General features: G+C 49.4%; 10 protein-coding genes across 10 annotated transcripts; 4 read left to right on the top strand and 6 right to left on the bottom strand.

The window, feature by feature from the left end:
- Positions 1–2,882: 2,882 nt before the first annotated feature.
- On the top strand, positions 2,883–3,917 carry LY89DRAFT_599771 (uncharacterized protein; the record flags this gene model as incomplete). Its single annotated transcript, XM_018210116.1, has 2 exons — positions 2,883–2,915; positions 2,967–3,917. 2 exons carry the CDS (start codon positions 2,883–2,885, stop codon positions 3,915–3,917), a joined length of 984 nt encoding a protein of 327 aa, XP_018062934.1.
- On the bottom strand, positions 3,833–5,214 carry LY89DRAFT_691008 (uncharacterized protein). The gene is made up of 3 exons (XM_018216210.1): positions 4,951–5,214; positions 4,464–4,773; positions 3,833–4,361 (listed from the first exon to the last, which is right to left on the bottom strand). The coding sequence occupies exons 1-3, from the start codon at positions 4,959–4,961 to the stop codon at positions 4,155–4,157; spliced, it is 528 nt and encodes a 175-aa protein (XP_018062933.1). The 5' UTR covers positions 4,962–5,214; the 3' UTR covers positions 3,833–4,154.
- A 201-nt stretch (positions 5,215–5,415) lies between these two features.
- On the bottom strand, positions 5,416–6,012 carry LY89DRAFT_691007 (uncharacterized protein). Its single transcript, XM_018216209.1, has 2 exons — positions 5,926–6,012; positions 5,416–5,871 (listed from the first exon to the last, which is right to left on the bottom strand). Exon 2 carries the CDS (start codon positions 5,781–5,783, stop codon positions 5,616–5,618), a length of 168 nt encoding a protein of 55 aa, XP_018062932.1. The 5' UTR covers positions 5,784–5,871; positions 5,926–6,012; the 3' UTR covers positions 5,416–5,615.
- A 655-nt stretch (positions 6,013–6,667) lies between these two features.
- Positions 6,668–7,301, bottom strand: LY89DRAFT_741929 (uncharacterized protein; the record flags this gene model as incomplete). Its single annotated transcript, XM_018220774.1, has 2 exons — positions 6,668–6,733; positions 6,792–7,301. The coding sequence occupies 2 exons, from the start codon at positions 7,299–7,301 to the stop codon at positions 6,668–6,670; spliced, it is 576 nt and encodes a 191-aa protein (XP_018062931.1).
- Positions 7,302–7,718: 417 nt separating this feature from the next.
- Positions 7,719–8,696, bottom strand: LY89DRAFT_599760 (cyclin-domain-containing protein; the record flags this gene model as incomplete). The annotated part of the gene is made up of 2 exons (XM_018210115.1): positions 7,719–8,271; positions 8,326–8,696. 2 exons carry the CDS (start codon positions 8,694–8,696, stop codon positions 7,719–7,721), a joined length of 924 nt encoding a protein of 307 aa, XP_018062930.1.
- A 755-nt stretch (positions 8,697–9,451) lies between these two features.
- LY89DRAFT_629788 (armadillo repeat protein-like protein) lies at positions 9,452–13,086 on the top strand. The gene is made up of 3 exons (XM_018211220.1): positions 9,452–9,925; positions 9,977–11,787; positions 11,836–13,086. Exons 1-3 carry the CDS (start codon positions 9,643–9,645, stop codon positions 12,826–12,828), a joined length of 3,087 nt encoding a protein of 1,028 aa, XP_018062929.1. The 5' UTR covers positions 9,452–9,642; the 3' UTR covers positions 12,829–13,086.
- Positions 13,087–13,388: 302 nt separating this feature from the next.
- On the top strand, positions 13,389–16,364 carry LY89DRAFT_659001 (SPX-domain-containing protein). The gene is made up of 4 exons (XM_018212498.1): positions 13,389–14,087; positions 14,237–14,474; positions 14,521–16,085; positions 16,134–16,364. Exons 1-4 carry the CDS (start codon positions 13,698–13,700, stop codon positions 16,218–16,220), a joined length of 2,280 nt encoding a protein of 759 aa, XP_018062928.1. The 5' UTR covers positions 13,389–13,697; the 3' UTR covers positions 16,221–16,364.
- A 145-nt stretch (positions 16,365–16,509) lies between these two features.
- Positions 16,510–19,233, top strand: LY89DRAFT_725027 (uncharacterized protein; the record flags this gene model as incomplete). The annotated part of the gene is made up of 3 exons (XM_018218946.1): positions 16,510–16,837; positions 16,901–18,044; positions 18,092–19,233. Exons 1-3 carry the CDS (start codon positions 16,760–16,762, stop codon positions 19,231–19,233), a joined length of 2,364 nt encoding a protein of 787 aa, XP_018062927.1. The 5' UTR covers positions 16,510–16,759.
- Positions 19,234–20,078: 845 nt separating this feature from the next.
- LY89DRAFT_691004 (uncharacterized protein) lies at positions 20,079–20,764 on the bottom strand. Its single transcript, XM_018216208.1, has 2 exons — positions 20,549–20,764; positions 20,079–20,446 (listed from the first exon to the last, which is right to left on the bottom strand). Exon 1 carries the CDS (start codon positions 20,745–20,747, stop codon positions 20,562–20,564), a length of 186 nt encoding a protein of 61 aa, XP_018062926.1. The 5' UTR covers positions 20,748–20,764; the 3' UTR covers positions 20,079–20,446; positions 20,549–20,561.
- Positions 20,765–20,865: 101 nt separating this feature from the next.
- LY89DRAFT_741924 (uncharacterized protein) lies at positions 20,866–22,480 on the bottom strand (the record flags this gene model as incomplete). Its single annotated transcript, XM_018220773.1, has 2 exons — positions 20,866–21,980; positions 22,033–22,480. 2 exons carry the CDS (start codon positions 22,478–22,480, stop codon positions 20,866–20,868), a joined length of 1,563 nt encoding a protein of 520 aa, XP_018062925.1.
- Between the last annotated feature and the right edge of the window lie 91 nt (positions 22,481–22,571).

Below are 22,571 nucleotides of genomic sequence, written 5' to 3'. Positions count from 1 at the left end.
GGCAAAGTTGCGGCGATTTCGGTGGTTGTGGCTTGTCAATTGACAGGAAAGCCTCTTCTGCGGGTAGTCTGCACAGAAAGGCTGAGGGGTGGATGGTCTTGGACTGGTGGGAGAAGGTCAAAGTCAGCAAACGAATTGCAGAAGCTATTGTAAGTATCAATTGAAAATCGAGATGTTGTCGTTTCGAAGCAGAGTGGGAAAAAAGTAAATGACGGGAGTTGATTTTTAGAGGATCGGCTGGTGAAGTGGTAGGTCAGTAGTAACTACTAGCTCGAGGCTCCTCAGAAGGATGAGGTGGAATCGAGATGGCCCTTGCCGATTCACGGAAACGAAATTATTGTTTGTCGCCCCTCAATGTCCGCTGCAGAATTGGAACAATGAGAAGCCCGATAAATCAAATTCTCCATCTCTGTGGCCTCTGAACGGCCTCATGCATGATGATGGAGGTGTTGACCAGGAGCGCGATAGCCGTGCGATTGGCGGGTCCGGGATATTACAGATAAAAAATGAGGGGGAAAACTCACGTCGTTATCTTGTGAATCGGCAACAAGACACCACTTTTGGGGCAACTCAGAGTCGGGATTGGTATTGGGGGAGGGGGAAGAGAAGGAGAGGGAATCTGGAGGGGGGACGAAGGGTTTTTAATTGCCAGCACGGAATTTGGGAAATGGGGTGAGTGGATGAGAATTATTATTTTAGAGCCCCTCTGCATATGAAATCGAGCTAGGAAAAGAGGCACGTAGGCGTAGAACAGGCATGGTCGTAGGCCCAGCAGCTCCGATGTCTGTCCTTCCACTTCCACTTCCACTTCCTTTCCTCCCCTTTTCCTTCCCTTCCCTTCCCTTCCCTACCCATCCTTCTCCATTTGCTGTCGGCCTGTACCGGCCTCTACCGGCGTTGCTTACGATTGCTGGATTTCACATCTGAAAGACAAGGGACAAGGGTTGCACCATGCTCGACCAGAGCTCCACTTGTTTCTCCTCTTCCTCCTCGTTCCCTCTCCGGATCAGGACCACTCTCACTCTCACAGCAGCAACACAACCTCGCACTGCTTGAATCGGGGCTATAGCTGACGCTGCACTACACGGAAGCTACGAGTACGAAGTAGGAGATCCCACCTTGAGCCAACACCACCTCTTGGTGGTTCGTTTTATGATTTTCATGCCTCTTTCCTCGAGGGTTCAGGCCAGCAGGATCAGCACGAATGGTGACATCTTCAAGAGACTTTCTGGCACGACTTTTATTTAGCATTTCAGCGCCGTGCCGTGACCTGGTTCAGATTGTCGAGTGGGCAAGAGAATAATAGCCGATGCATCTTTCGATCCTCGGAAACCCTGTGAAGAGCTGCGCAGTCTTCTGAAAGGGCTTGGTATGGCTTGGGTTGGCTTGGGTTGGCAAGCACCCCACACCAGCGATACCTGTGCTCTGAAGCGGGCTGCAGCTCAAGCTGCATATGTCGTGATGCGCAGGAGTCCTCGTTGCAACGTGCAGGCGGGTTGAGCAAATCAGCGACGGGCCAAACAGCCTCATGTAGTCGGTACACATGGCCTCGTTAAGGGCCAGCAGTGTTCCCTGGTCGCTGCTAGACCACCATGCTGGACTGACTGGTTGATGTACCGTCGTGGTGACTTACAGGAGCATGGTGAAAAAACTTTCTTCTCCTGGGCCGATGTCGCTGCGGTGCACTGCAAGCTATGACAACCTTATTATTACACACGCACGACGATTGGTTCGTATGCACGGCGTAGGCAGAGCTAGAGATCTTGGTGAGATGTGAGAGGCGGCGCGTGGCCCATGCCGCCGAGGCCTTGGCTGTTGGCTGCTGGTTGCCCTTGGAAGCTACAGTAGGGGAGGGAGAGGGAGCTAGGGAGCTACTGTAGGGAGCTAAGCTGTCGTCAGTTCGCAAAGCGGAAGATTTTGCATCGCCAAATCTTTTTTGTCTTCGCCCTCACTGGCCAGCGGCAGCCAACCCCGCAGATGGTACAGTGAAAAATGACACACCAGCTTAAGATAGGAGATTAAGACAGGCATCTCGCCAGGCGAGGGAGGGTTTCGTCAGAGCTCTGAACCCTTGCCCGAACAGACGTGCAGCGTGCCCCACGTCCAGAGACAAATCAGATCTGGATCTCATTCGGTGGATTCACGCTCGTGACCACGGAACTTTTTGGAGCAAACAATTGCTGCATATTCGGGCGCAGTCGGAATCGCCCGATCGATGGTGCTCCTCCTTCGACTTGGAGACATGTATTAATGTTGGTGTTAGCTCATCGAAAAAGAAAATGAGAAGAGCGGTCAATGGCGGTCAATCAAACTGCTGGCTCCGTTGGGTCTCTCTTACAACTCTGTATGACTCTCTCTCCCGACCTTGCGGCACGGCCTGGACGCTTCGGGTGCGAGAATGGACGATTACAACGTTTCTCTGGAAGAAGTCTTCAGCGGCCACTGAGCCACCTCACTGTGGAGCATGGAAAGTGGAGTCGAAGGCGCCGAGACAGGACTCATCCAGATATTCCGGCTGCATTGCTGCTAAGACTTGGATGGAGGGCGACCTTGTTCTTCATTCCTCAAAACAGTCGATGTTTCCCGGTACGAGGCTGCAAGATGGAAATATGCCGGCTAGGCTGCGAAAGTGGGAGGAGCACTGCACTGCAGCGTGGGGGGCCCGGGCCTAATTAGGCTTGGTTCAGCCTTACATGAATCCGATGTCTGAGTGGAGGATATCGTCGCCCAACGCGATTAACGCTTTATTTACATTTCAGCGAACACAACTTTGCAATCAATTTGTCTTGGAACAACGAGCAGTTTAATTGCTCGACACTTGTCGCACGCACTAAGAGACGCAGATAAGAGCAAAAGACGGTGTGTCTTCTCACGTATTCACGATGTTGTCGCTACCAAGTCTGGCACCTCAAGATGTACGTGTATCCGCCTACTTGAATGTCTTTAATCTAACCACAATCTCGAAGTCTTACACTCTATGGTACACCTCTTCTACCTCGAACGATCACACCCCATTCCTCGAGTCCACCGACAACGACCCTTCATCCCAACCTCGCAATCAACATCCGCATTCACACCGCCGTCATGCCCTGCACCGCACTCCCCTCGCACGCCTCCGACACGATGAAGAATACATGGAGCGCCGCAAGCAAAACATTCAAAACTATGGCAGCTCATGGATCAAGCCGCCAGGAGTTGCCAAGTCACTGTATCAACAGCGTGAAGAGGACCGTGAGATGAAAGAGCACCAAGAGGCATTGAGACGCGAGCAGCTAGCTCAAGAACTGGCTGATGCGGAAGCAGAAGGCGCTGAAGAAATGCTGCAAGGCGAAGGCGCGGATGGTGAAATGGAAGAAGCTCGTGATCTCGACGACGATGTTCCAGACGCCGATAACACTGCTCTGGAAGAAGACGACTCTGAGGACTCGGATGAGGAGAATGGAACGCAAGAAGTCCGTAGAGACATGGTTACTGCCCGAGTTCCAGATGATGTATACCGAGAGGCTATTGTCCGTGGAGAAGACATTGCAGCCGGTCGATTCGGTGGAGATGGTGCGGATGACGAAGATAATTCAGGCATGCTTCAAGAAGAAGACTTGGTACACGAGAATGCAGGACACCATGACGAGGATATGGACATGGATGCCGATATTCCAGAAGCAGATGAAGGTGGCTACGAACATACGGACACTGAAGCAGAATTGTCAAGTAGCGACGATGACAGTGTGGATGCTGGACGTTTACCATCACAATTTGCAGCAAGCAGTATGGTCCGGAGCGATGGAACTCAGAATAGCATGGACTTGAGCAGCTTAATCTCAGGAGGTAGCAGTCAGATTGGAGGCAGCAGCAGCCCTCGACAAAGAGTGAGTCTGCGAGGTCGAGGTTGGCGTTCGTCTGGGAACTATCCACAATAATAGGTAGCTCTAGCTAGAGAAATCCGACCAATATAATTACCCAGACCACCTCGATATCTCAATGAATTGTAATGTATTGACAGAGTCCACCTGTGACCCAACAATAAAATGCGTATAATACAACCCTCGCCCTCCAGAAAACGCCATGCAATGCAGCTGTTGTTCCAAAAGTCTTCGCGATGTACAATCCTCCCTCTAACACTGCTTCTTTCTCCATCTCTCCATCACTCAATCCCCTCAAAACACCCAAACATAAAAGAACAGAAACCCCACCGCAGCAAAGAACCCCAACCACACCTTCCACCCAACCCCCGTCCGCTCCGCCATAACCAGCATCCGATTCATCGTGCCCCTCAACCTCACCCGCGTACTATCAAACCCCTCATTCATCTTCTCCGCCATGGCCGACGAATCTCTGATCTCATCTCCGATCGCTATCGTCATCTACATCCCCCCCACACGTTAGCACCATCCAATTCCCTCCTCTCTCCCCTCCCAAAACTCAAGCAAGCAAGAAACAAAGAAAGGAAAGGAGAGGAAACAAACATCTTTCAACGCCCTAACCTTCCCCATAATCCCCTCCACCTGCCCCTCATTCTGGCTCTCCAACTCATTCAACACCGCATCGCTATACTGGCCCCTACTATTCGGCGTCGCGGGCCTATACCCCACCGCTTTCCCGTTCCCATTGATCACTGACCCATTGCTCGCCGATGATGCTGGGTATCCGTACCCGCCCGCGTACGGCGACGGCGACGACGACGAATTCGAGGTCCGCGTTGGCGTTCCACCACCGTTGTAGTTCTCGAAGAGCGCGGAGCGGGGATCGCGCTGGTGGAGCGTTGAGGAGGGGAATCTGGGGTTGGGGGTTGGTGTTAATACATTTCGTCTCTTGGGGTAAGGATAACAGATGTGGCTGCTGCTGCTGCTGGTTGTAGTTGCCAGCGCTCTCCTTTTGGAGCAACGCCAATATTGACACACGAGCCAAGGCCTGCGTGAGGTGGAAAAGTGTAAAAGGGCTGAAACTACTCACCTTGAAGACATGATGGTTGTTGGTTTGAAGAAGAAGGGTTCGAGAGGGGGAAATCTGTTCGGTTGGTTTCCCCAGAAGCCACCCAGTCATCTAAGGAGCAATCGCGAATCGGGTTTCGTCCCAAAGAAAAAGGGGACACGATGCGCGCCGCTCGAGGTCACGTACTATTATTTTCTTTGTTGGGTCCACGTTGCAATATACAATCATTCGATGAAAGGTAAAAAGTGTTTGAGTGCACGAAAATTCTTTATTGAGGGTAGTTTCCGTCAGCAGGCTTTTATTTTTTTATTTTGCGCAGACTCCTTTAATTGTTCTTCCTCTAAAGTACAACCATGCTCATAATAACCGCTTCTCTGCCCCCATGATGAAAACCCCATTCGATTTCGCAGATCTTAATTCAATCGTCAATATCGTATGCCCTGAGTCATAATGCAACCGTGTTTAGGAAAACGTAACTTTTTGTGTGTCGACAATGAACAAAAGATGCCTTGCGCATGCGACGACAAAGACGAGTGTGGTGAGGGAAACAACTATCCAGTTCGCAAAGACAAGGACCGAATTTTGGAAAAAAAACCGCCCATTTTCCAACGTATAAAGTATGCCAACGTCGGATTCTTGAGATAACAGGCCGTGCGACCAAGTCGATCCCCATTGTGTCGCTGAATCTAGTGCTTCATCTCCTCATCCTCATCAGGAGCCTCGAAATCATCGTCCTCATCTTCATCTTCATCATCCTCCGCTGGCATCTCAGCAGCTGCCTTGGCGAAGTCGATGTTGCGGCCTCGAGTGCGGCGACCAGAAGGGATGATGTTCTCGGTGCTGATTTCCTCCATGTTATCCTCGTCCTCTTCATCAGCTAGGGGCGGTCAAAATATGGTCCTGTGCAAAAGCAAGGGAGTGGAGCTTACCAATGGGCTCATGCTGCGAAAACATGTTAGTTGATTGATTGTATCGAAACAGATATCATTGACTTACTTCGTCAACCTCTTCATCATCAGAGCTCTCATCAACGTCCATACCGCTGTCTTCGACTTGAGGCTCGGCGGCGGCCTTGCCCTTTCCTTTGCCTTCAGCAACAGGTTGGAGATTCTCCTTCATTGTTGCACTTCCGTTGTGATCGGCCATTTTGAATGAGTGTTGATTGATTTCGTTCGAAAGATCGTTGCGGTTCGGTCTGGTCTTGAGATGGAGTGGAAGTGAGTTGATTGTTTAGATCGGGAGAGATTCGCGAAGATTATTTGGAAGTCGCGGCGACGGCAGGAACGCGCCTGCACTTAGTGCCTGGCTTACTAGGCCACAAAATTGAGAAGCTGCGAGCCAATGAATTAATGCTACCAGCATGACTTTGAGGGAAGTATCTCGAGTAGTTCCTAAATTTGTATCGCGCCTGAATCTTATCTTTACCGCCGGATACCTGTTTCGTTCTGTATAGCCAAGAGCGGTTATTGCAGTGGGTTGCTTCCAGCTGCACTCTCCACTACTTGATGGAGGTGTGTGAAGAGACGATTGTGCTCTGCAAATATCATGATAAGAGCACAGATGCGACTTTGACTTACTCTCGATTTGAACAAGCATAGTTCAATATCTTTGCATGCTAGGACTTCCAAACCAGCAGAACATGACCCGGAAACAAGATACCTTTCAGGTACAAGCACTAAGAAACGATAGAGAATTTGTTCAACACACACTTTATTGGGTATCAAATGCTCGACTATGCTTATTCTGAGCCACCTCCGGCAGTCATAAGCAGCATAACAGCAGCTAATCCAACCCACCAATATTTCTGAGCAAAACATTAGCACAACAATACTCTGCCAGTATTTCAAAAGTTCGGGAATTACCTGAAGCAAAGTCTTCTCCGGCTCAGGCGTAGCAACCTTTCCTTCAGGAGACAAAACAACCGGTTTATTCAACTCAGGAAGCTTCCCCTTAACCGTCTTCCTGACCTTGATCTTGGGACCAAAATCCCTCGTTTGCCCTGCATCTATCTTCCCACTCTTGCAGCTCACTCCAATGACACCTCCTTGCGCATCTAGTGACAGGACCAATGTTGGTGAATAGCCTTTCGCAAACGTCTCTACAGACGTTATCGAGGTCGAGGATTTCCAGCTCGAGGTCGCGACATCGTAGATTCCTACTCGTAGTAGTTTGGACTCGGGTTCTATCTCTGGGGCGTCGAAGCTGACGAGCTCGGCGGAGAGGGTTGATGGGTTGTATTTGATGTCGGCGAGAGGTGCTGGGGGTGAGATTGCGTCAATCTGTTGGATGTAGACGGTTGTGCTGTCTATGAAATCTGATGTTGCTGCCAGCGCTGAGGCACATAATGCTGCGAGGACTGTGAGAACTCTCATAGTTGCAAGTTGTCCGTGGACGTTGTCAATTGAGAGTGACGTTGTACGAGGTATAAGTAGTGAGCGTAACCTGAGGCACGACAAGGCTGAGCAAGGCAAAGGCTAGCTCCAGTTTACCTACCAAGCTTTCACAACAATCTTTCAGGAAACATAGAACATAGCAGGCAAAAAATTGTATTTACATCGGTACTTATTTCTTCCGCGCTTGGTAAGAATAATGGGTATCTACATCCCCAGCTCGAAGAGTGTATTACTACTCTGAGCCATATCTCTCCGACGGTTCTCTTAAGAGATCCGAAGTGCAATGTTCATCCCATCTCTGGGTCAATATTGCTATACCATGAGGTCACCACCCTTTAATAACGCCGGCCTTCCTATGCTGAGAAAACAAATGCCCTCCTGGGTATCATCCACCACTCATGCTGGTTTGCTTTCATGTGACCCTTCTGCCTTGACGTTAGAGACATCATCCATCCAAGCTTTCCACTGCGTGTCCGTAGTGGGCTCAGACTTGATGTCCTCAGTCTTGACTTCTGGGCTTGAACCCAGATCATTGCTATCATCTTCATCGTCATCATCCTCATCTGAACTCGTATCTTCGATTTCGTAGCCCGGTGATCTTTCCACCAATCCTTCATAATATTCGACAAGTGCCTCGGGATTCGGCACAATCTTCCAATCCACCCTATATAAGAAATCAAGCTCTAAAAGTCCCAGCTCTGCTATCTTGATGCCCCCTACTCTAGCATAGGTAGCATTGTTCCAGAACGAATCGGATAAGCCCTTCGCGGCTACGGTAGCGGCTGTGATCAAAAACCGATGCACTGTAAGTGTTGTGATCGTGAATGCGGGATAGAGCAAGCAAAGTCGATCTATATAATAAACCATAGAAAGAAGAAGTGGAGGTGTAAGGGTAGCATGTTTTGCAAGTCGATTGAGGTAGTCGAGAACAGAGATGCCAGGCGGTGTTCTACAAAATTCGTGTTAGTAGATGAGGCTATGGAGAGCAAGCAAAGCTGCTCACCGAGAGTGGAACCGCGTAAGAACCCCACTTCGCAGTGGGAGGCTGTCGTTGGTTTGAATAAGTTCCTGAATCATGTTTGCTATCAGGACCACCATGTCTTCAACGGGGCAGAATTCATATTTTGCAGGTAAGATCTTGATGGTTTCGTCTGAACGGGAGCGCTTTGGTTGTATTGTATGACTGACACTGGTGGAAGCTGTTGGAGGATCCTGAGATTGTCGTCTTTTCAGCCCCGGTGATTCTGGTTTAAGGAGAGGCTTCTCTGGGGACGGCGGTATAGATGCGACAGCAGCAAGCGCTACTGATGCTTCTGGCTCTTGGGAACGCTTTTCGATTTTCACAAGTGGTGACTGCGTTCGAAGAGATTCCATCTTCGAATTCAATCTAGGACTCCACTGTGTACCGGCGTCAACATATTGTGCTCGAGCTGGTGGGGTCGCTTTCGCGAAGGAAGCTTTGGACTTTGATTGCCTTCTTGACAACGGTGAGGTGGGCAGCGAGTTCGAGGTGGGCGCATAATGGAATATGGGCGAAGACACAGGAGACGATCGATGTTGCTTCAGCATGGTCTCGAGCGCAGAGTCATGTTCAGTCGTCCTCTGATATTCCCAAGAAGCCAGGTCCGGAAGCGGCGAGAGTGGGGTTGTTGGAGAAGAACGAGAGTCGTTATAATATTTCCTAAAGTGTTCTGTGTTTGTCGTGTAGATGTGAGCAATATCCTCTTCTTTTCTCGTAGAATTTTCGCAAAGGTAGGTGTGTTCGTTGCGTCGAATCTCACTCGTCGACGAATTTTTACGTGGACTTGGCCTAGGTCGACCGAGCCTACTGTGAATCGAAGTTCCAAAACTCAATTGAGTGGAAACAAGAATGGGAGCACTGCGGAATCGAAGTTCCGCCAAGCACTTTCGAGAGGCTACATATTCTGTAGGGCGTGCTAGCTGAACGCTGCTCTGTTCTGGTTTGAAATATCGGTGTGTTCGTTTGCAAAAGTTGAGAATGCAAGCATTGAAGGTTTGGATTGTGGCATTTTGATGTTCCTTGGGCGGATCAGCCGATGACAAGGCTGAAGGAAGTGAACCTTGGTTCCGAGGCGACTTGATCTGAATAAAGCGAACTTAATTATTAACTGAACCATCGACACTCCACTCGACATTCACGCATACCACTCAGCTGCATCCATATCACGCAATACAATCGTCGGACAATCTGACTGACTTGCGAATAACATCATCGATACTGCATCCTCTCCAAAATAAATCTTCTTTTCTCGCCATCGAATACACATACGCCGCACGACTTAATATTCCCTCTTCCGCCATGGCTAGACAGCCTTGGGTAGCACAGATTCGAAACGCCAGAACTCCCGCTGAGCAAATAGCTACCCTGAGGATCCTGAAGAACGAGATTGTTGGACATCCATTGAAGAAAGAGCAGGCAGTACATCAGGGAGTCCTAGACCCGGTAATCCGTTTGACCTTCAATAAGTCTAGCAGCAGACAAGATGGCAAAGGGCACGATCACAGTTTCGCTTCTCGAAGCCTTAGTGAGGAGGAAATGGTTAGGTTGCAAGGTCTCCAAGTTCTTGCAAGCATCGCATTAGGCAAGATACTTATTCTTTCAAGATATATTCTCTAGACTAACGAACTCTTAGGCGGTCCTCCATTTCTAGCACCTCTACAGTCAGCGCTGCCTCTCCCCGCAATATACTCGAATCTTTGCCCATCGAGCAATCCTTCCCAGCTAGTCCTCGCATCCCTTCGAGCTCTCTCCAACCTTGCAGATGCTTCAGCACTGGCATCGAATCCTCATGTCTTAAGCATAAATACTCTGGCAGACGGTCTCTTCTCCCGCCAGCATCTTGCTTCTTTGTGCAGGATTCTGTCACAAACCTCAGCATCGTCCACTGTTCAAACCCAAATATCGCTCGCGGCATCCTTGATAAGTCGACTCTGTCGGGACGAACGTCACCAACAAGGACTTGCCAATACTGGAGTTTTAGATGCGCTTGCTACGAAATTGGCAAGCTTTGTTGCTGCTGAAGGCCTTGTCCTCCCAGGTGCCGATATCTTAGCCCAAAGAGATGGCCTTTTTGAACACTTTCCCCAAGCAGCCCCATCCAATTCCAATATGTCGGTCATTTTGGAAGCCATTGCTGTCATCATTGTAGATTCGAAGTTTAGAGCTTCACAGCTACTCTATTCTCCCTCCATTCTAGCGATCTTTCCTGTATCGCAGTCAACGGATTTTGTACCAGCAACCAATACCCGAGCGGCTTGGAATGCTTTCAACGCATCTTCCTTAAGTGCCCGCCAAGCACAGCTCAACGCGGTTGACTATTTACTTCCTGTCGTGCCCCATCATCAGCTCAAAAGTTCAAGTGCCCAAACCTCGGCGTTCCCCCCGTTGGGTACGTCTAACTCAAGCCAGAACCTCGCTTTGAATGGTCGCTCCAGCACAAGCAAATATAGCAGTGCCTCAATACCCAGCTGGAACGATGTTACAAGCATGGACACGTCTATGGATATACAAGATACCGCTATGGGAGAGGCAGAGGAACCTGAAAGTCCCTTAATCGCCTATTTAATCTTTATACTCCGGTCGCGAGTTGGGCTGGAACGATTGATGGCTGCTTCGGTGTTGACAGTTTTGTACAGAGCTGGGTTGACGAATAAGACGCGAGAAACTGCTATTGGCTTACTCGTAGTGCCTGTTCTCGTTACCATGCTTGATGAAAGTCCCATTACATCCAAAGGAAAAGATGTTATTGCAGATGAAGAAGCTGTCACGTCGGATCGTGCGATCAAGGAACGCGCTCCTGCAATTCTTGCTATGCTCATTACTGACAGTGAGTATTTGCAAAAGGCCGCTTTCGACGCTGGCGTGATTAGCAAACTTTCGAAGATGCTCAAAGTCTCCTATGACCCTGTTGCAGAGTCAACTAGCTCTCGTTCTTGGTCCCCTCATACAGTTGAGGATGGAGACAACATCGATGTCCAGCAGCCCCGACTTGGTGGTAATAAGGGTCAGCTCCCGTTGCTTGTACACAAGATCAAAGTCCGAGAGGCCACGTTAAAAGCTATTGCTGCCCTTGTTCCGTTCAAAGACGAGTTTCGAAAAGCCATCGTTGATCAAGGGATGATGCCTTACATCGTTGAGTCGATGAGCCCAAATCCTGGGAAACCGTCACCCAAAAGTAACGACAAGTCAGAAAAGGCTACCAACGGCTCTATTGAGTCAGAGACGAAACAAGGTTACGGGACAAACCCCTTCAGTGTATTGGTAGCTGCATGTGGTGCTGTTCGTGCGCTGTCACGTTCAGTTAGTGTTTTGCGTACTACACTGATTGACCATGGTGTTGCCCAACCCGTCTTCCGCCTCCTCCAGCACCCAGACATCGAAGTTCAGATCGCCGCCACTGCAACTGTTTGCAACCTCCTGACCGACGTCAGTCCTATGCGTGAGGTAAGTAGTCCTACTCACACTTCTTGAATTCCTCTAACGAAAGCACAGCCTATATCTGAAGCTGGCGTACTGAAGATTTTGTGCGAACATGCACGTTCTAACAACGCGAAACTACGACTTAATGCCTTGTGGGCCTTGAAGCATTTTGTCCATGGCGTTGGCAATGATATGAAAAGACTGTGCTTAGAAGAGCTCGGACAAGGCTGGCTTGTTCAACTGATTTGTGACGATACTGAAGACGAAGCTCTCTCTTTATCGAGAGGTAATATAGAGAGAGATCATTCCCCAAGCGATGAGATGGATGAAGACGTAGAAATGGATCAGTTTGAGGAGCAGGTAAACATTGCCTTTGGTAATTCCTTTGGTCGCTCTACCATTTCACGACCAAGCAGCAGTCGAAGCAAGTCTATTCAACAAGCAGAACTTCGTCTTGCCGCTTTACGAGAAGCGGAAACAAACCCTTCTAGGAAGGCGAGGAAAGATGACATCGCAGTCCAAGAACAGGGTCTCGACTTCATTCGTAACCTGATCGGCGGTGCTGGTCAAGGAGGGACGGCGGAAACCACGGAGATGATTGATTTCCTGTTCAATGCCCTAGGGCAAGATCGCTTTTTCGAAATCCTCGCTTCGAAGCTTAAGCCAAAGATCATCAATCCTTATAACCGCAGCTCGCCCAATACTGAGAGGAAGATTGCACCTCCACAGGCTGAAATCATCATCGCTGTAGGCTACATTCTAGTTCACATGGCAGCTAGCGTCCCTCGACATCGTCAGTTGGTCATTGCACAAACCGACTTATTGAAGCTGCTCGTACCGCAGTTTAATCATACAAGCAACGAGGTCCGAGTAGCACTCTGCTGGTTAGTGACGAATCTTACCTGGATGGACGACCAGAATGATGGACAGGCTTGCTCTCAACGTGCTAATGAGCTGAAGAAACTTGGTTTCCTCTCTAAGTTGGAAATGCTTGAGCAAGATCCTGAGCTCAACGTTCGAGAGCGTGCCAAGTCGGCTCTATGGCAAATCAAGCAGAGCTATTAAGCGATTTCGGGAAACAGTCCGATATGATGCGTTGAGCAATATGGTTAAGTTATGCTGGTAATGGTTGTAGGCGTTTTCGTGAAGGCAAGGACTTGGTTACCTAGGTAAGGTTAACAAAATTGCTCGGATGGGTGGCATGTGTATAGTGTAGCAACAGCCATAAGGTCAGCAGGAGGCCAAGGGCTGTGGATAGCACAGGCCCGTAGTCGTAACCAAACAAGTGTTACCATCTGGTACACAAAGCCGTTGAGTGACACTCGGAATGATAATTCAACGTGGCAACCCCGAGACGAATGCAGTGTTGCACAGTAAGTACATTGACTCTCACAACCGCGAACACACAAAGTACGTAGAACTTGGGGCGCAGAATACATAATACAATCAGAGACATTTCTCCGTCTTTAGATGCCTGTCCTTGACAAGGCTGACAGCACAAGGCTACCTCGGTTCACCCTTCCCCTTTCAGCACTGCCGCATCCACTGCCAAGCCGAAGTGGGGTTGCTTTCTCGCCCGCTTGCAAAACTATGAGATTGACCAATAAATGAGCTGCGTTGTGCACGTTTCTGTTTCCCAGCCAGACTTTTAGACTTTTCCAGGGAAGCTCACCTGAACCCTGTTCACGGCCTTCCTTCACGTGTGAGGGACGACGAGCTTTCTTTCAGCAGAGTTTTGACTTCCAGTATCGACAGCTCTGTTAGCGGCAACGAATCAATTGACGAACGACGAAATTTTACAACAGTTCTCATTTCGCCAGTCCATTATTCTAGTTGTTCGTCGACGATAACGAAGTTTCGAGAGGTACTGTTGTGATTGACCCCGCCTACCTCAACCGCCCATCTTCCACGAGCATTCTCTGCACCCCCTCAAGATGCGTTTCGGAAAGACACTCCGCAACTCCATATATCCGCAATGGAAGGACCGGTACATGGACTACTCGAAGCTGAAATCTCTGCTGCGAGAAGACGAAGACAACCCAACATGGACGGAGGACGACGAGAACAAGTTCTGCGAGGAGATGTTCAACGTGCAACTGGACAAGGTGGCGGCGTTCCAGGAATCGACGTTCAAGGCGCTGGAGGCGCGGACGGATCGGACGGCGGAGAAATTGAGGGATCTGGCGCCCGATGATGGGAATGTGAAGGGGGAGGTGACGAAGGGGAGGTTTAAGGAGGTCGAGGAGGAGTTGGATGGGATTATTAATGAGACGAAGGAGTTGAAGAAGTTTAGTAATATTAACTATACTGGATTTTTGAAGATTGTGAGTAATACCTAGCCAGACATTTTGGTGGCATAGCGGAATTCGATGGAGTCTCATGGGCGGTTTTCGTCCCAGCTATGCCTTGCTGGCAAAGAACTTCCAGAGAGCGGGAGAAGTGGCAATCAAGATCTCGAAGCTGACCTTTCCAGGTGAAAAAACACGATCGAAAGCGGGGCAACAATTACAAGATCAGACCTATGATGATGATGAACCTGTCGAGACGGCCTTTCAATTCCGAACAAGGATATTCTCCCCTTCTTAACAAGCTGTCCATGATGTACTATGCCGTTCGTCAGCAATTGGAGGAATCCGAGGGCACGCCGGCAGATTCATCCGCAGATGCTCAATCGCAGATACAGAATGGAGAGAGATATACAGCACACAAATGTTCGTCCCTTTCTTGGACACTTATGACTCGGCTAACATCACAAAGTCTGGATCCATCCCGACAATTTGCTGGAGGTCAAGACCTTCATTCTTCGTCGATTACCTGTCCTTGTCTATAGTCAGCAATCTGCGAAAGAGCTCGAAGGCCAAGGCGACCCTACTCTCAATTCTCTTTACTTTGACAATCCAGAATTCTCTTTGTATAACCAGAAGGTCGAACGCCAAGTCAATGCTTCCTCGCTTAGAATAAGGTGGTATGGACAACTGAACACAAATCCCGAACTTATGATCGAGAAGAAGATCATCCACGACAACGGAAGCAGTGAGGAAAAGCGCTTCCCAATCAAGGAAAAATACATTCAGCCTTTCATCAAGGGTGAATATAAGATGGAGAAGTCGGTGCAGAAGATGGAACGTCAAGGACAACCTGAAGCCAAGGTCGAGGACTTCAAACACACTGTCGCGGATATCCAAAAGTTCATTCTAGAACATGATCTGCAACCAGTATTGCGAGCGAACTACACTCGAACGGCCTTCCAGAAACCCCTTGATGACAAGGTCAGGATCTCAATCGATACATCGTTGGCTTTCATCCGAGAGGATGCTATCGATCCAGATAGACCATGCAGAAATCCTGAGGATTGGCACAGACACGACATCGACAATAGCTCTATGGTGTATCCCTTCAAGAACATCAACCAGGGTGAAATCAACAGATTCCCGTTTTCAGTCCTGGAAATCAAGGTCAAGGACGATGGAGGGAAGAAGTACCCTCAATGGGTCGAAGAATTGATCGCATCACATCTCGTTCACAAGGCGCCTCGCTTTTCCAAATTCGTTCATGGTGTGGCTACATTGTTCGAAGACAATGTTAACAATCTTCCTTTCTGGTTGAGCGAACTTGAGACAGACATTCGCAAAGACCCACAAGCAGCGTTTGAGGAAGAAGAGCAGAGGAAAGCCAAGAAAGCAGAGAATGAGCAGGTTGTCGGCAGTTTTCTTGGTACACCAAGACACAAGGCAAGCTATAGTGCCGCTGTCAGCTCACCGCTTGGAAAGTCTTACATGCAAGAGCGAATGGCAGCCGAGGAAAGAGCTGGTCAGAAGTCAGACTTTGGAAAAAGCAAGTCTCAAGGTCAGGCGAGTGAAGAGAATGGAGACTCAAGCAACCAGGGTGGCTATGGCACGATGGCCTCCATCTTCCCGTCCTTCTCCCAATCAAGATATGCGAAAAAGCAACGAGAGAAAGTCAAATTACCCGAAGGAGTTACAAAACCTACTCAGCTTATCAAGGACTCGGGACCATTGAAAGTTGAGCCAAAGGTCTGGTTGGCCAACGAAAGAACTTTCTTGAAATGGCTGCATATCTCTATCTTGATCAGTACTCTTGCTCTTGCTATGTTCAATGCGTCAAGTAACTCGACTACTCGTGTCTTGGCTATTGCTTTCCTTTGCGTCGGTGTCTTTGCTTGTGGTTGGGGCTATTTCCAACACAAGGAGAGAAGAGAGATGATCATTGCGAGGAGCGGGAAAGACTTTGATAATATGATTGGTCCATTGGTTGTTGGTTGCTCGATGATTGCTATCCTGCTCATCAATTATGGAATTAGAGTAAGTCAGGCACAGAATGATTCTGAGTCAGAGTTAACCAGTCGACAGATTAGTACAGTGTTGGAAGGAAGAGAAGAGCGCAATGTAACGTTGTCGGTTGTACATGACATGATGGGAAAACTTGAATTGCATTGAGTTTGTAGACTTGGGTTCCTGACGATGAACATATCACGATTGAAGGATGAGGCATAGAAAGATTGTATATTTTTTGAAAGGGTGAACGGGTTCTAGCCTGTGAAAAGGTGGCAGGATGTATAAATGGCCAAGAGAAATTCAGGATATATTATCATTTCGTTCTCCGTCATCGTGAGGTACAAGTACTCTCCATCTCTTCGAATGGCGTCACGTGTAGTACAAGGCTGAATGTCCCGATTCGTGCTCCGACATGTGCTCACGAGAAAGTAAGGTTCAAACCTGCGACAGCCACAAATCATGAAACGTATAGTATCCTCCCAGTACCTTCAACTCGCCACCAGAATCATGACACTCAGTCGTCAGATTAGCCAGCAGCAGGCAGCTTTGCATCACCGGCGCTGCTGAGTGGTGAGACAACTCACACCTCAAACTCAGCCTCGCGCCAACGACGCGGCCTCACATGAGCACTTCCATCACACCCAAAACCACAACTCCGTACCACCAGATCTCAGATCTCCACCGTCCGATCATGAACCATCATGGACGAAGCAAAGAAGAAACTATTCGGTCTCTTCCGGAGTCGTAGCAACTCGGAGAGTCCCTCAGGCTCTAGAAAGGTGAGTGAATCTGCAAACATACACATCTCTCGCTCCGTCGCACAACACAGCTAAGACGAGCAGGATAAAGAACGAGATAGAGACAGAGACCGCGATCGAGAGCGCAAACATCGTCGAGACCACAGACGTCCACGCCGCCCCCGCTCCCCGATCCAAGAAGGGACCCCGCCAACCACCCGCCCCGAACGCTCGCACAGCGCCCATTATTCGCGCTCCGAACCAAGGCGGTCCTCTGGCGCATACGCAACTCCTCCCCCTCCTGCCCAGACCCAGATCCTGCGGCCGCAGACCGTCCCGCCTGCGTTCCCGGCGCCGCAGCAACAGCAGCAGATACAGTTCCCGCGGTTGACGGAATGGCCGCCGAGGGGGTATGGACGGGACGCGAGTCTGAGCCAGGGGAAGGCGATGGAGTTTATTTGTACGGGGATCCCGGTGTTTAAGGGGCATCGGAGGGGGATCCCGCATTTGGGGGAGGAGTACGTGCAGTTCTATGCTACATGTGAGGGGAATGGACATGCGGGGAGTGATGGTGCTGAGCCGGCGTATGAGGCGTTTGATGCTGCGTCGTTGAGGTTACAAGGGGAAGGGAAGGCGAAATATCCGTGGGACACGTTGGAGCAGCCTAGTATGGCGTTCTGCTATGGGGCGATGCCGGGGACGATTACGTTGAATCATTGGGTTGGACAGAGTGGGAATCCGAGTCCTGGGATTGAGATGAGGGATCCGGGTGTGCAGCCTAGAGATGTGGAGCTTTCTACTATTCTAGAACGGTTGATTTATCTTGAGGGGGGCTTCGAAGAGGACTATCCGGATCTGATGTATAAGAATCTCTACAAGAATCTCTTGCGGGATCCGGATCGGATTATTGCTCCACATAAGGCAATGGAGAAGCAGATTGCGGATCTGATTGTGGTGTTGAGTAGGAGGGAGTGGGTTGATTTCAGCAAGCAGGAAAATCAGGTTGTGGCTAAGTTCTTTGCCAATGCTGTCTATACGGATGGTGGGAGGTACAAGAAGTTCTTTCATCAGCTGTTGCTGAGTATGGAATTGGATATCAGGATTCATTCGAAGCAACATACAGATGCAGCGAAGGAGAGGCTATTGGCCCAGCTGCCGCCTTGTATTGCTTGGGATCTAGCATTGGCTAGAAAGTGGAGGGAGTGCATGAAGATTGAAAAGTATAAGACGGGTGATGACTCCAATTCAAGTAAGCTACTACTCCACTCAATTCATTTACTTGCTAACCATACACAGTACGTCTTAAGTCTGAATCGAAGAAAGCACAAGTCAAAGCCCTTCGCAAGTTCGCCCGAGCAATGAAATGGCCCAACCTCGTCAAGGTCGATGAAATTCTCAAAGAGCGAGATCCTGACGATAAACCCCTCGAAGACCGCTCCTCAGACGCAATGTCCTACTTTACTGGCGTGATACTTCCAGGTGTCACTTTACCATGGCTCATCATGAACTCTCTTATCGACTGTGATACTGATGCAGGTGCCAACTCTCTTGCAGCACTGACACACATGCATCCTCACTCTGGGTTCCAATATAAGAGCACAACTTACTGGTCCTCTACCTCTATTGTTGGAAAGGTTCTCGCGCCTACATGTCGAGAGATAGGAGGATGGATAGGACCAGCAAGACCAGCCCCTGACCTCTCTCGAATCCAAATAGCACGAATCCGCCAAAGAAGACCAAAACAAATCCTCAGCGCAGACGACGTCGATTCAATGACCGAACGATCTGACCCCCTCGGCCCACCCTCTCACTCATACCCCGTCTCCGAATACCAACTCCTCCTCCCCGACCGCGAACCCTCCGACTTCATCGACACAGTCCGCATCGAAAAACTAGCACTAAAACCCGTCTCCGTCTCCTCGGCCCCAGAAAACGAACAATATAAAGACACGGGAAGACCACTCACCTACGACGCCGCCGTCCAATTCGCCATCGACGGCCGCAGCTGGCCCCTGAGACTAAGCTACGACGTGAGTTTCATCGCCGCCTGTCCCTGCGCCGGCGCAGGCCCTCACCCGCTGTTTTTCGACTACGTCTACCAGGCCGTGAAAGTGGACCAGATCCTCACCATCAAAGATTGGGGCGGTCTGAATTCGGGCAATAGTCTTTCTACGCGGGGTAATTCGCCATCAGCCACCTCTGAGGGTAGAGAGCGAGAAGCAGAGGAAGAGGATAGCGAGAAAGTGCTCGTGGTGGAATGTTTCGGGGTCGAGGATAACGAGGTGTTGGCGCGGGCGTGGTGCTCGCATTGGGGACTGAGCGCGGTGGTGGCGGATGTGGAGAGGACGTGTATGAGTTGTGCGGTTCGGGAGGCGTATGCGGGGTGTGTGAATGTGGTGGTCTTGATTGAGGGGAGGGAGGGGAGTGAGTCGAGATAGGGAAGGGGGGAGAGGGTTATGAATTCATGAGGGATGACGAATGACGAATGAGTCACGACGGGATGGATTTTAGCGTGGCGTTCTTTACTTGATGAGTTGAGGTTTGGAAGGGCATGGTGGATGGGAAGGGAAAGAGGGTTGCATTGCTAGGTTGGCCACGAAAGGAAGTGAAGGGTGGATATACCAGGCGTTTAGCTACTCCTCTTTAGCGAATCGATGATTTGATACTTACTCTAAATACCAATTCGCGTTGTCCAGTTCGTAAGTCAAAGCACAAGAGCAATTAATTATCTTCTTGAAGATGCATTTCTACCTCGCTTAAAAGCAATACCCCTATCAAAGCGAACATCAAGAAACCACATCCAGCTCTTCTTCTAAATGAAAAGCACATATGCACAATGAAGACCCATATCTACCAGCTCCCCATCCTATCCCATCCCATCCCAATGCACCTATTCCCTATTCCCTATTCACCTGTTCACCCATCGCAACAAGCAACAAACGCCAAACCTAACATGAATTTTACCCCTCCGAACTCCATCCATCCATCCATCCCTTATAATACAACCCAGAAAAAAACAAGCCTGTGTCATAGGAAGAGTTCGCAGATGGTATTCTGAAGCTATTTTGAGGATATAAAGAAGATGCTGACTGGACCATTTGAGGGGTGGTGAAGTGATCCTTTGTTGCTCGACCTGAAAAGGGAAATATATTTGCTTAATAACTAATTAAGGTAATAAATTAGAAAAAGAAATTATAATAATCTAAAGCATTACCCAATGAAATTTATGCTTTTATTCACTATAAAACTAAGAAGTTTAACTATTTTCTATTTTATACTTATTCTTTGTTAATTTAATTCACTTACTTAGCCTTACCACTCTCCAAACCGTTCTCCGCAGCTAGTGAATCTATAAATTCACCTCTTTCGGTCCTTTGCTCTCCGTTTTCCACTCTCTATTTTCCATTCACCTCCCTCAGCCCCCGTCCTCCGTCCTTCGTATTCCGCCCTCCGTCCTCCGTCCTCCGTCCCCTCTATATAAACCCCCACGGCCTCTTTATAATCCGCACAAAGACATTCCTAAAACAAGACGAACGTAGGAACGGATGGTGGTAGTGTTTGGAGTGTTATTTTGGCCGTGGCTTTAGTTGTGTAAAACTAGTGTAGTTTGTTATACTACGTTTTTTTTATAACATTATTTGTTATAAAAAGCTATAGAGTATTGTTGTTGTTAATTAAATTATTGTTAATAATAATTAAATTATTATCATTAAATTTTAGTATTATTTTTTTTAGAAGATAATATTCACTAACCTCCAAACAGTCTTTACCAATCCTGTGCACTCCTAGGAGGAACACTCATTTGACCTTTGATGAAACATAAACTGCACGGGCAACATAGTGAGAGCCCGATTCTAGTGCCCTTTAATCGGTCGCGGAAGAGCTTCATGTATTGCTGGTAGAGATTGGCTATAGGGTCTGCGGAGTGTCGCAGCGTTGATTGAGAAGCCATCGTGTCCGAAATCCGCCGTTTGTGCCCTTTGGATGTGTCTTTCTACATTGTTAAGTCTTTATTATCGGATCGATCTTGTCCTTGTTCCATGCATAAAAACAAAACAAACAAAAATAAATCACCTCCTATCCCCCTCAACCCTCAACCGATACGTATCCTGCAACCCCGGAAACGCCTTCGCGAAATTCGGCCCCAGACTCCAATTCTCCAGATTCCGCAAATGGCGCTCAAACACCGGATTAATAACCAACTCCTCGCCCTCCGCGCCGCTACTCAGAAGCGCATCCGTGGGTTCATATGGCCAGTTTACAGAGAGCGTCGTCGTAAACGGGATGAAGAAATTGTCGAACAGGTAATCGCGTGGGTTGTAGTTCGCGACGAGGCGATCGCGCATCTTGGGGAAGGGCAGGTGGTCGATCCAGGCTGGGTGGGGAGTGAAGAGTTGGGACGGGCGAGGGGTTGCCCAGTCGGGAAGGCGGTCGTAGGTTTCTTGTGAGGGGGCGATTTGCCAGCGCATGATGAGGAACATGATGTAGAGAACGGCCACTTTCTCGGGGAGGGTAGAGAGGTCGGGGAAAGTGGCGAGGATGTCGGTGAAGACCTTGGAGAGCGGGTGCGAGGTTGCGGCGCGGGCGGGGTTTAGGAGGGAGGAGACGGAGGGGTAGGCGGGGCCGACGAGGTGGGGGGTTGAGGCGCCATCAAGGGCTTCTTGTTGTTTTTTGTGCAGAAAGTCGAGGAGGAGGCTATCGAGGGGACAGGTTGGAGGGCCGTTGCGGATTGGTGCTGTGTGTCCGGTCATTTCTCCGGCTGGGGTTGAGGGGTGGTAGTTGGCGAGACTGCTTATCGAATTGCTTCGATGATGAGCAGGACTAGGTGGATGTTCTCTCGAGTTTTGCTGGAAGCTTTCTTGTGATCCATTGACTCCATTGGGTATCTTGTTTATCCTCTGAGTACCATCGAGTAGGAAGTCCAATCCCAATCTCTCTGGTCCCATGTCCAAATTATGTGCCATATCATGTCTCTGTTTGGCCAATTGCTGAGTCTGTAAAGCTTGAGTCTGAGGATATGCTCTCGGATCATGACCCGTCGTCATCGAAGCACTAGGAGCTTGCCACGGTGTAGCAGAAGCTGGCGACGAAGCACTATTCGGCGTCGACACATTCATCGCAGCAGAACTCGGTCGATTGGGCACATACGGCTGTGCAGGAGGAGTATAAGTCGGAGCCTCCAAGCCTATATCTACCAGTTAAATACCAGTTCCAACACCATAGAAAGAAGAACTCACCATGTTGACCAAGAATTGGCTGAATCAACTGCAACACGCTCCCCAATCTCTTCTTGATATCCAGGTTCTCCGCCTCCACGGCCTCCTTCTGCCTCAACACATGCTGCAGTTCCTGGTACGGCTGCTGGCTCGTCAACTCCCTAATCTTCCGCTCCAGATTCTCAATCTGGTTCTTGGTCCGCTCTCGAATCGCCCGCTGGGCCTCCCGATCATTGGCACGTTTCTTCGCAAGCTGGTCCGGCGTGAGGTTTGCTACTCCGCGCGAGCTCGAGGATCCGCCGGCCGTTCGTCTCCTCTTGCTTTGGTCGGATGCGGATGCTGGATCGCCGCCGGGAGACGTCGTTGCTTCTTCTGAGAAATCTCGCTTTTGTTGTTGTTGCTGCTGTTGTGTCTGTTGTTGTTGCAAGTGCTGTGCTCCGGATCCAGATGCTTCCTCGCCAGGTGGCATTGCTGCGAGGACCCGTGGGCCAGACCTCACGATTGCATGGGTGGTGTGCGGTGGTGCTTCGTTTCGTTTGAACGTACGAACTCAACGACAG

This window comes from Mollisia scopiformis (assembly GCF_001500285.1).
Source record: "Mollisia scopiformis unplaced genomic scaffold LY89scaffold_32, whole genome shotgun sequence".
Classification (NCBI taxonomy): domain Eukaryota; kingdom Fungi; phylum Ascomycota; class Leotiomycetes; order Helotiales; family Mollisiaceae; genus Mollisia; species Mollisia scopiformis.
Note: the sequence above shows the minus strand (reverse complement) of the source record. Positions and strands in the feature narration are given on the sequence as shown.

Bases quoted from the DNA above. Each gene is read 5' to 3' on its own strand.
- LY89DRAFT_691008 (XM_018216210.1), bottom strand. The intron at 4,362-4,463 runs GTTTGTTTCCTC...GGGGGGATGTAG, and splicing joins AGGTTAGGGCGTTGAAAGAT to ATGACGATAGCGATCGGAGA.
- LY89DRAFT_691007 (XM_018216209.1), bottom strand. From the start codon at position 5,783: ATGGAGGAAATCAGCACCGAGAACATCATCCCTTCTGGTCGCCGCACT.
- LY89DRAFT_629788 (XM_018211220.1), top strand. From the start codon at position 9,643: ATGGCTAGACAGCCTTGGGTAGCACAGATTCGAAACGCCAGAACTCCC. The intron at 9,926-9,976 runs GCAAGATACTTA...ACGAACTCTTAG, and splicing joins TCTTGCAAGCATCGCATTAG to GCGGTCCTCCATTTCTAGCA. The intron at 11,788-11,835 runs GTAAGTAGTCCT...ACGAAAGCACAG, and splicing joins ACGTCAGTCCTATGCGTGAG to CCTATATCTGAAGCTGGCGT.
- LY89DRAFT_659001 (XM_018212498.1), top strand. From the start codon at position 13,698: ATGCGTTTCGGAAAGACACTCCGCAACTCCATATATCCGCAATGGAAG. The intron at 14,088-14,236 runs GTGAGTAATACC...TGACCTTTCCAG, and splicing joins ATACTGGATTTTTGAAGATT to GTGAAAAAACACGATCGAAA. The intron at 14,475-14,520 runs GTTCGTCCCTTT...AACATCACAAAG, and splicing joins GAGATATACAGCACACAAAT to TCTGGATCCATCCCGACAAT.
- LY89DRAFT_691004 (XM_018216208.1), bottom strand. From the start codon at position 20,747: ATGGCTTCTCAATCAACGCTGCGACACTCCGCAGACCCTATAGCCAAT.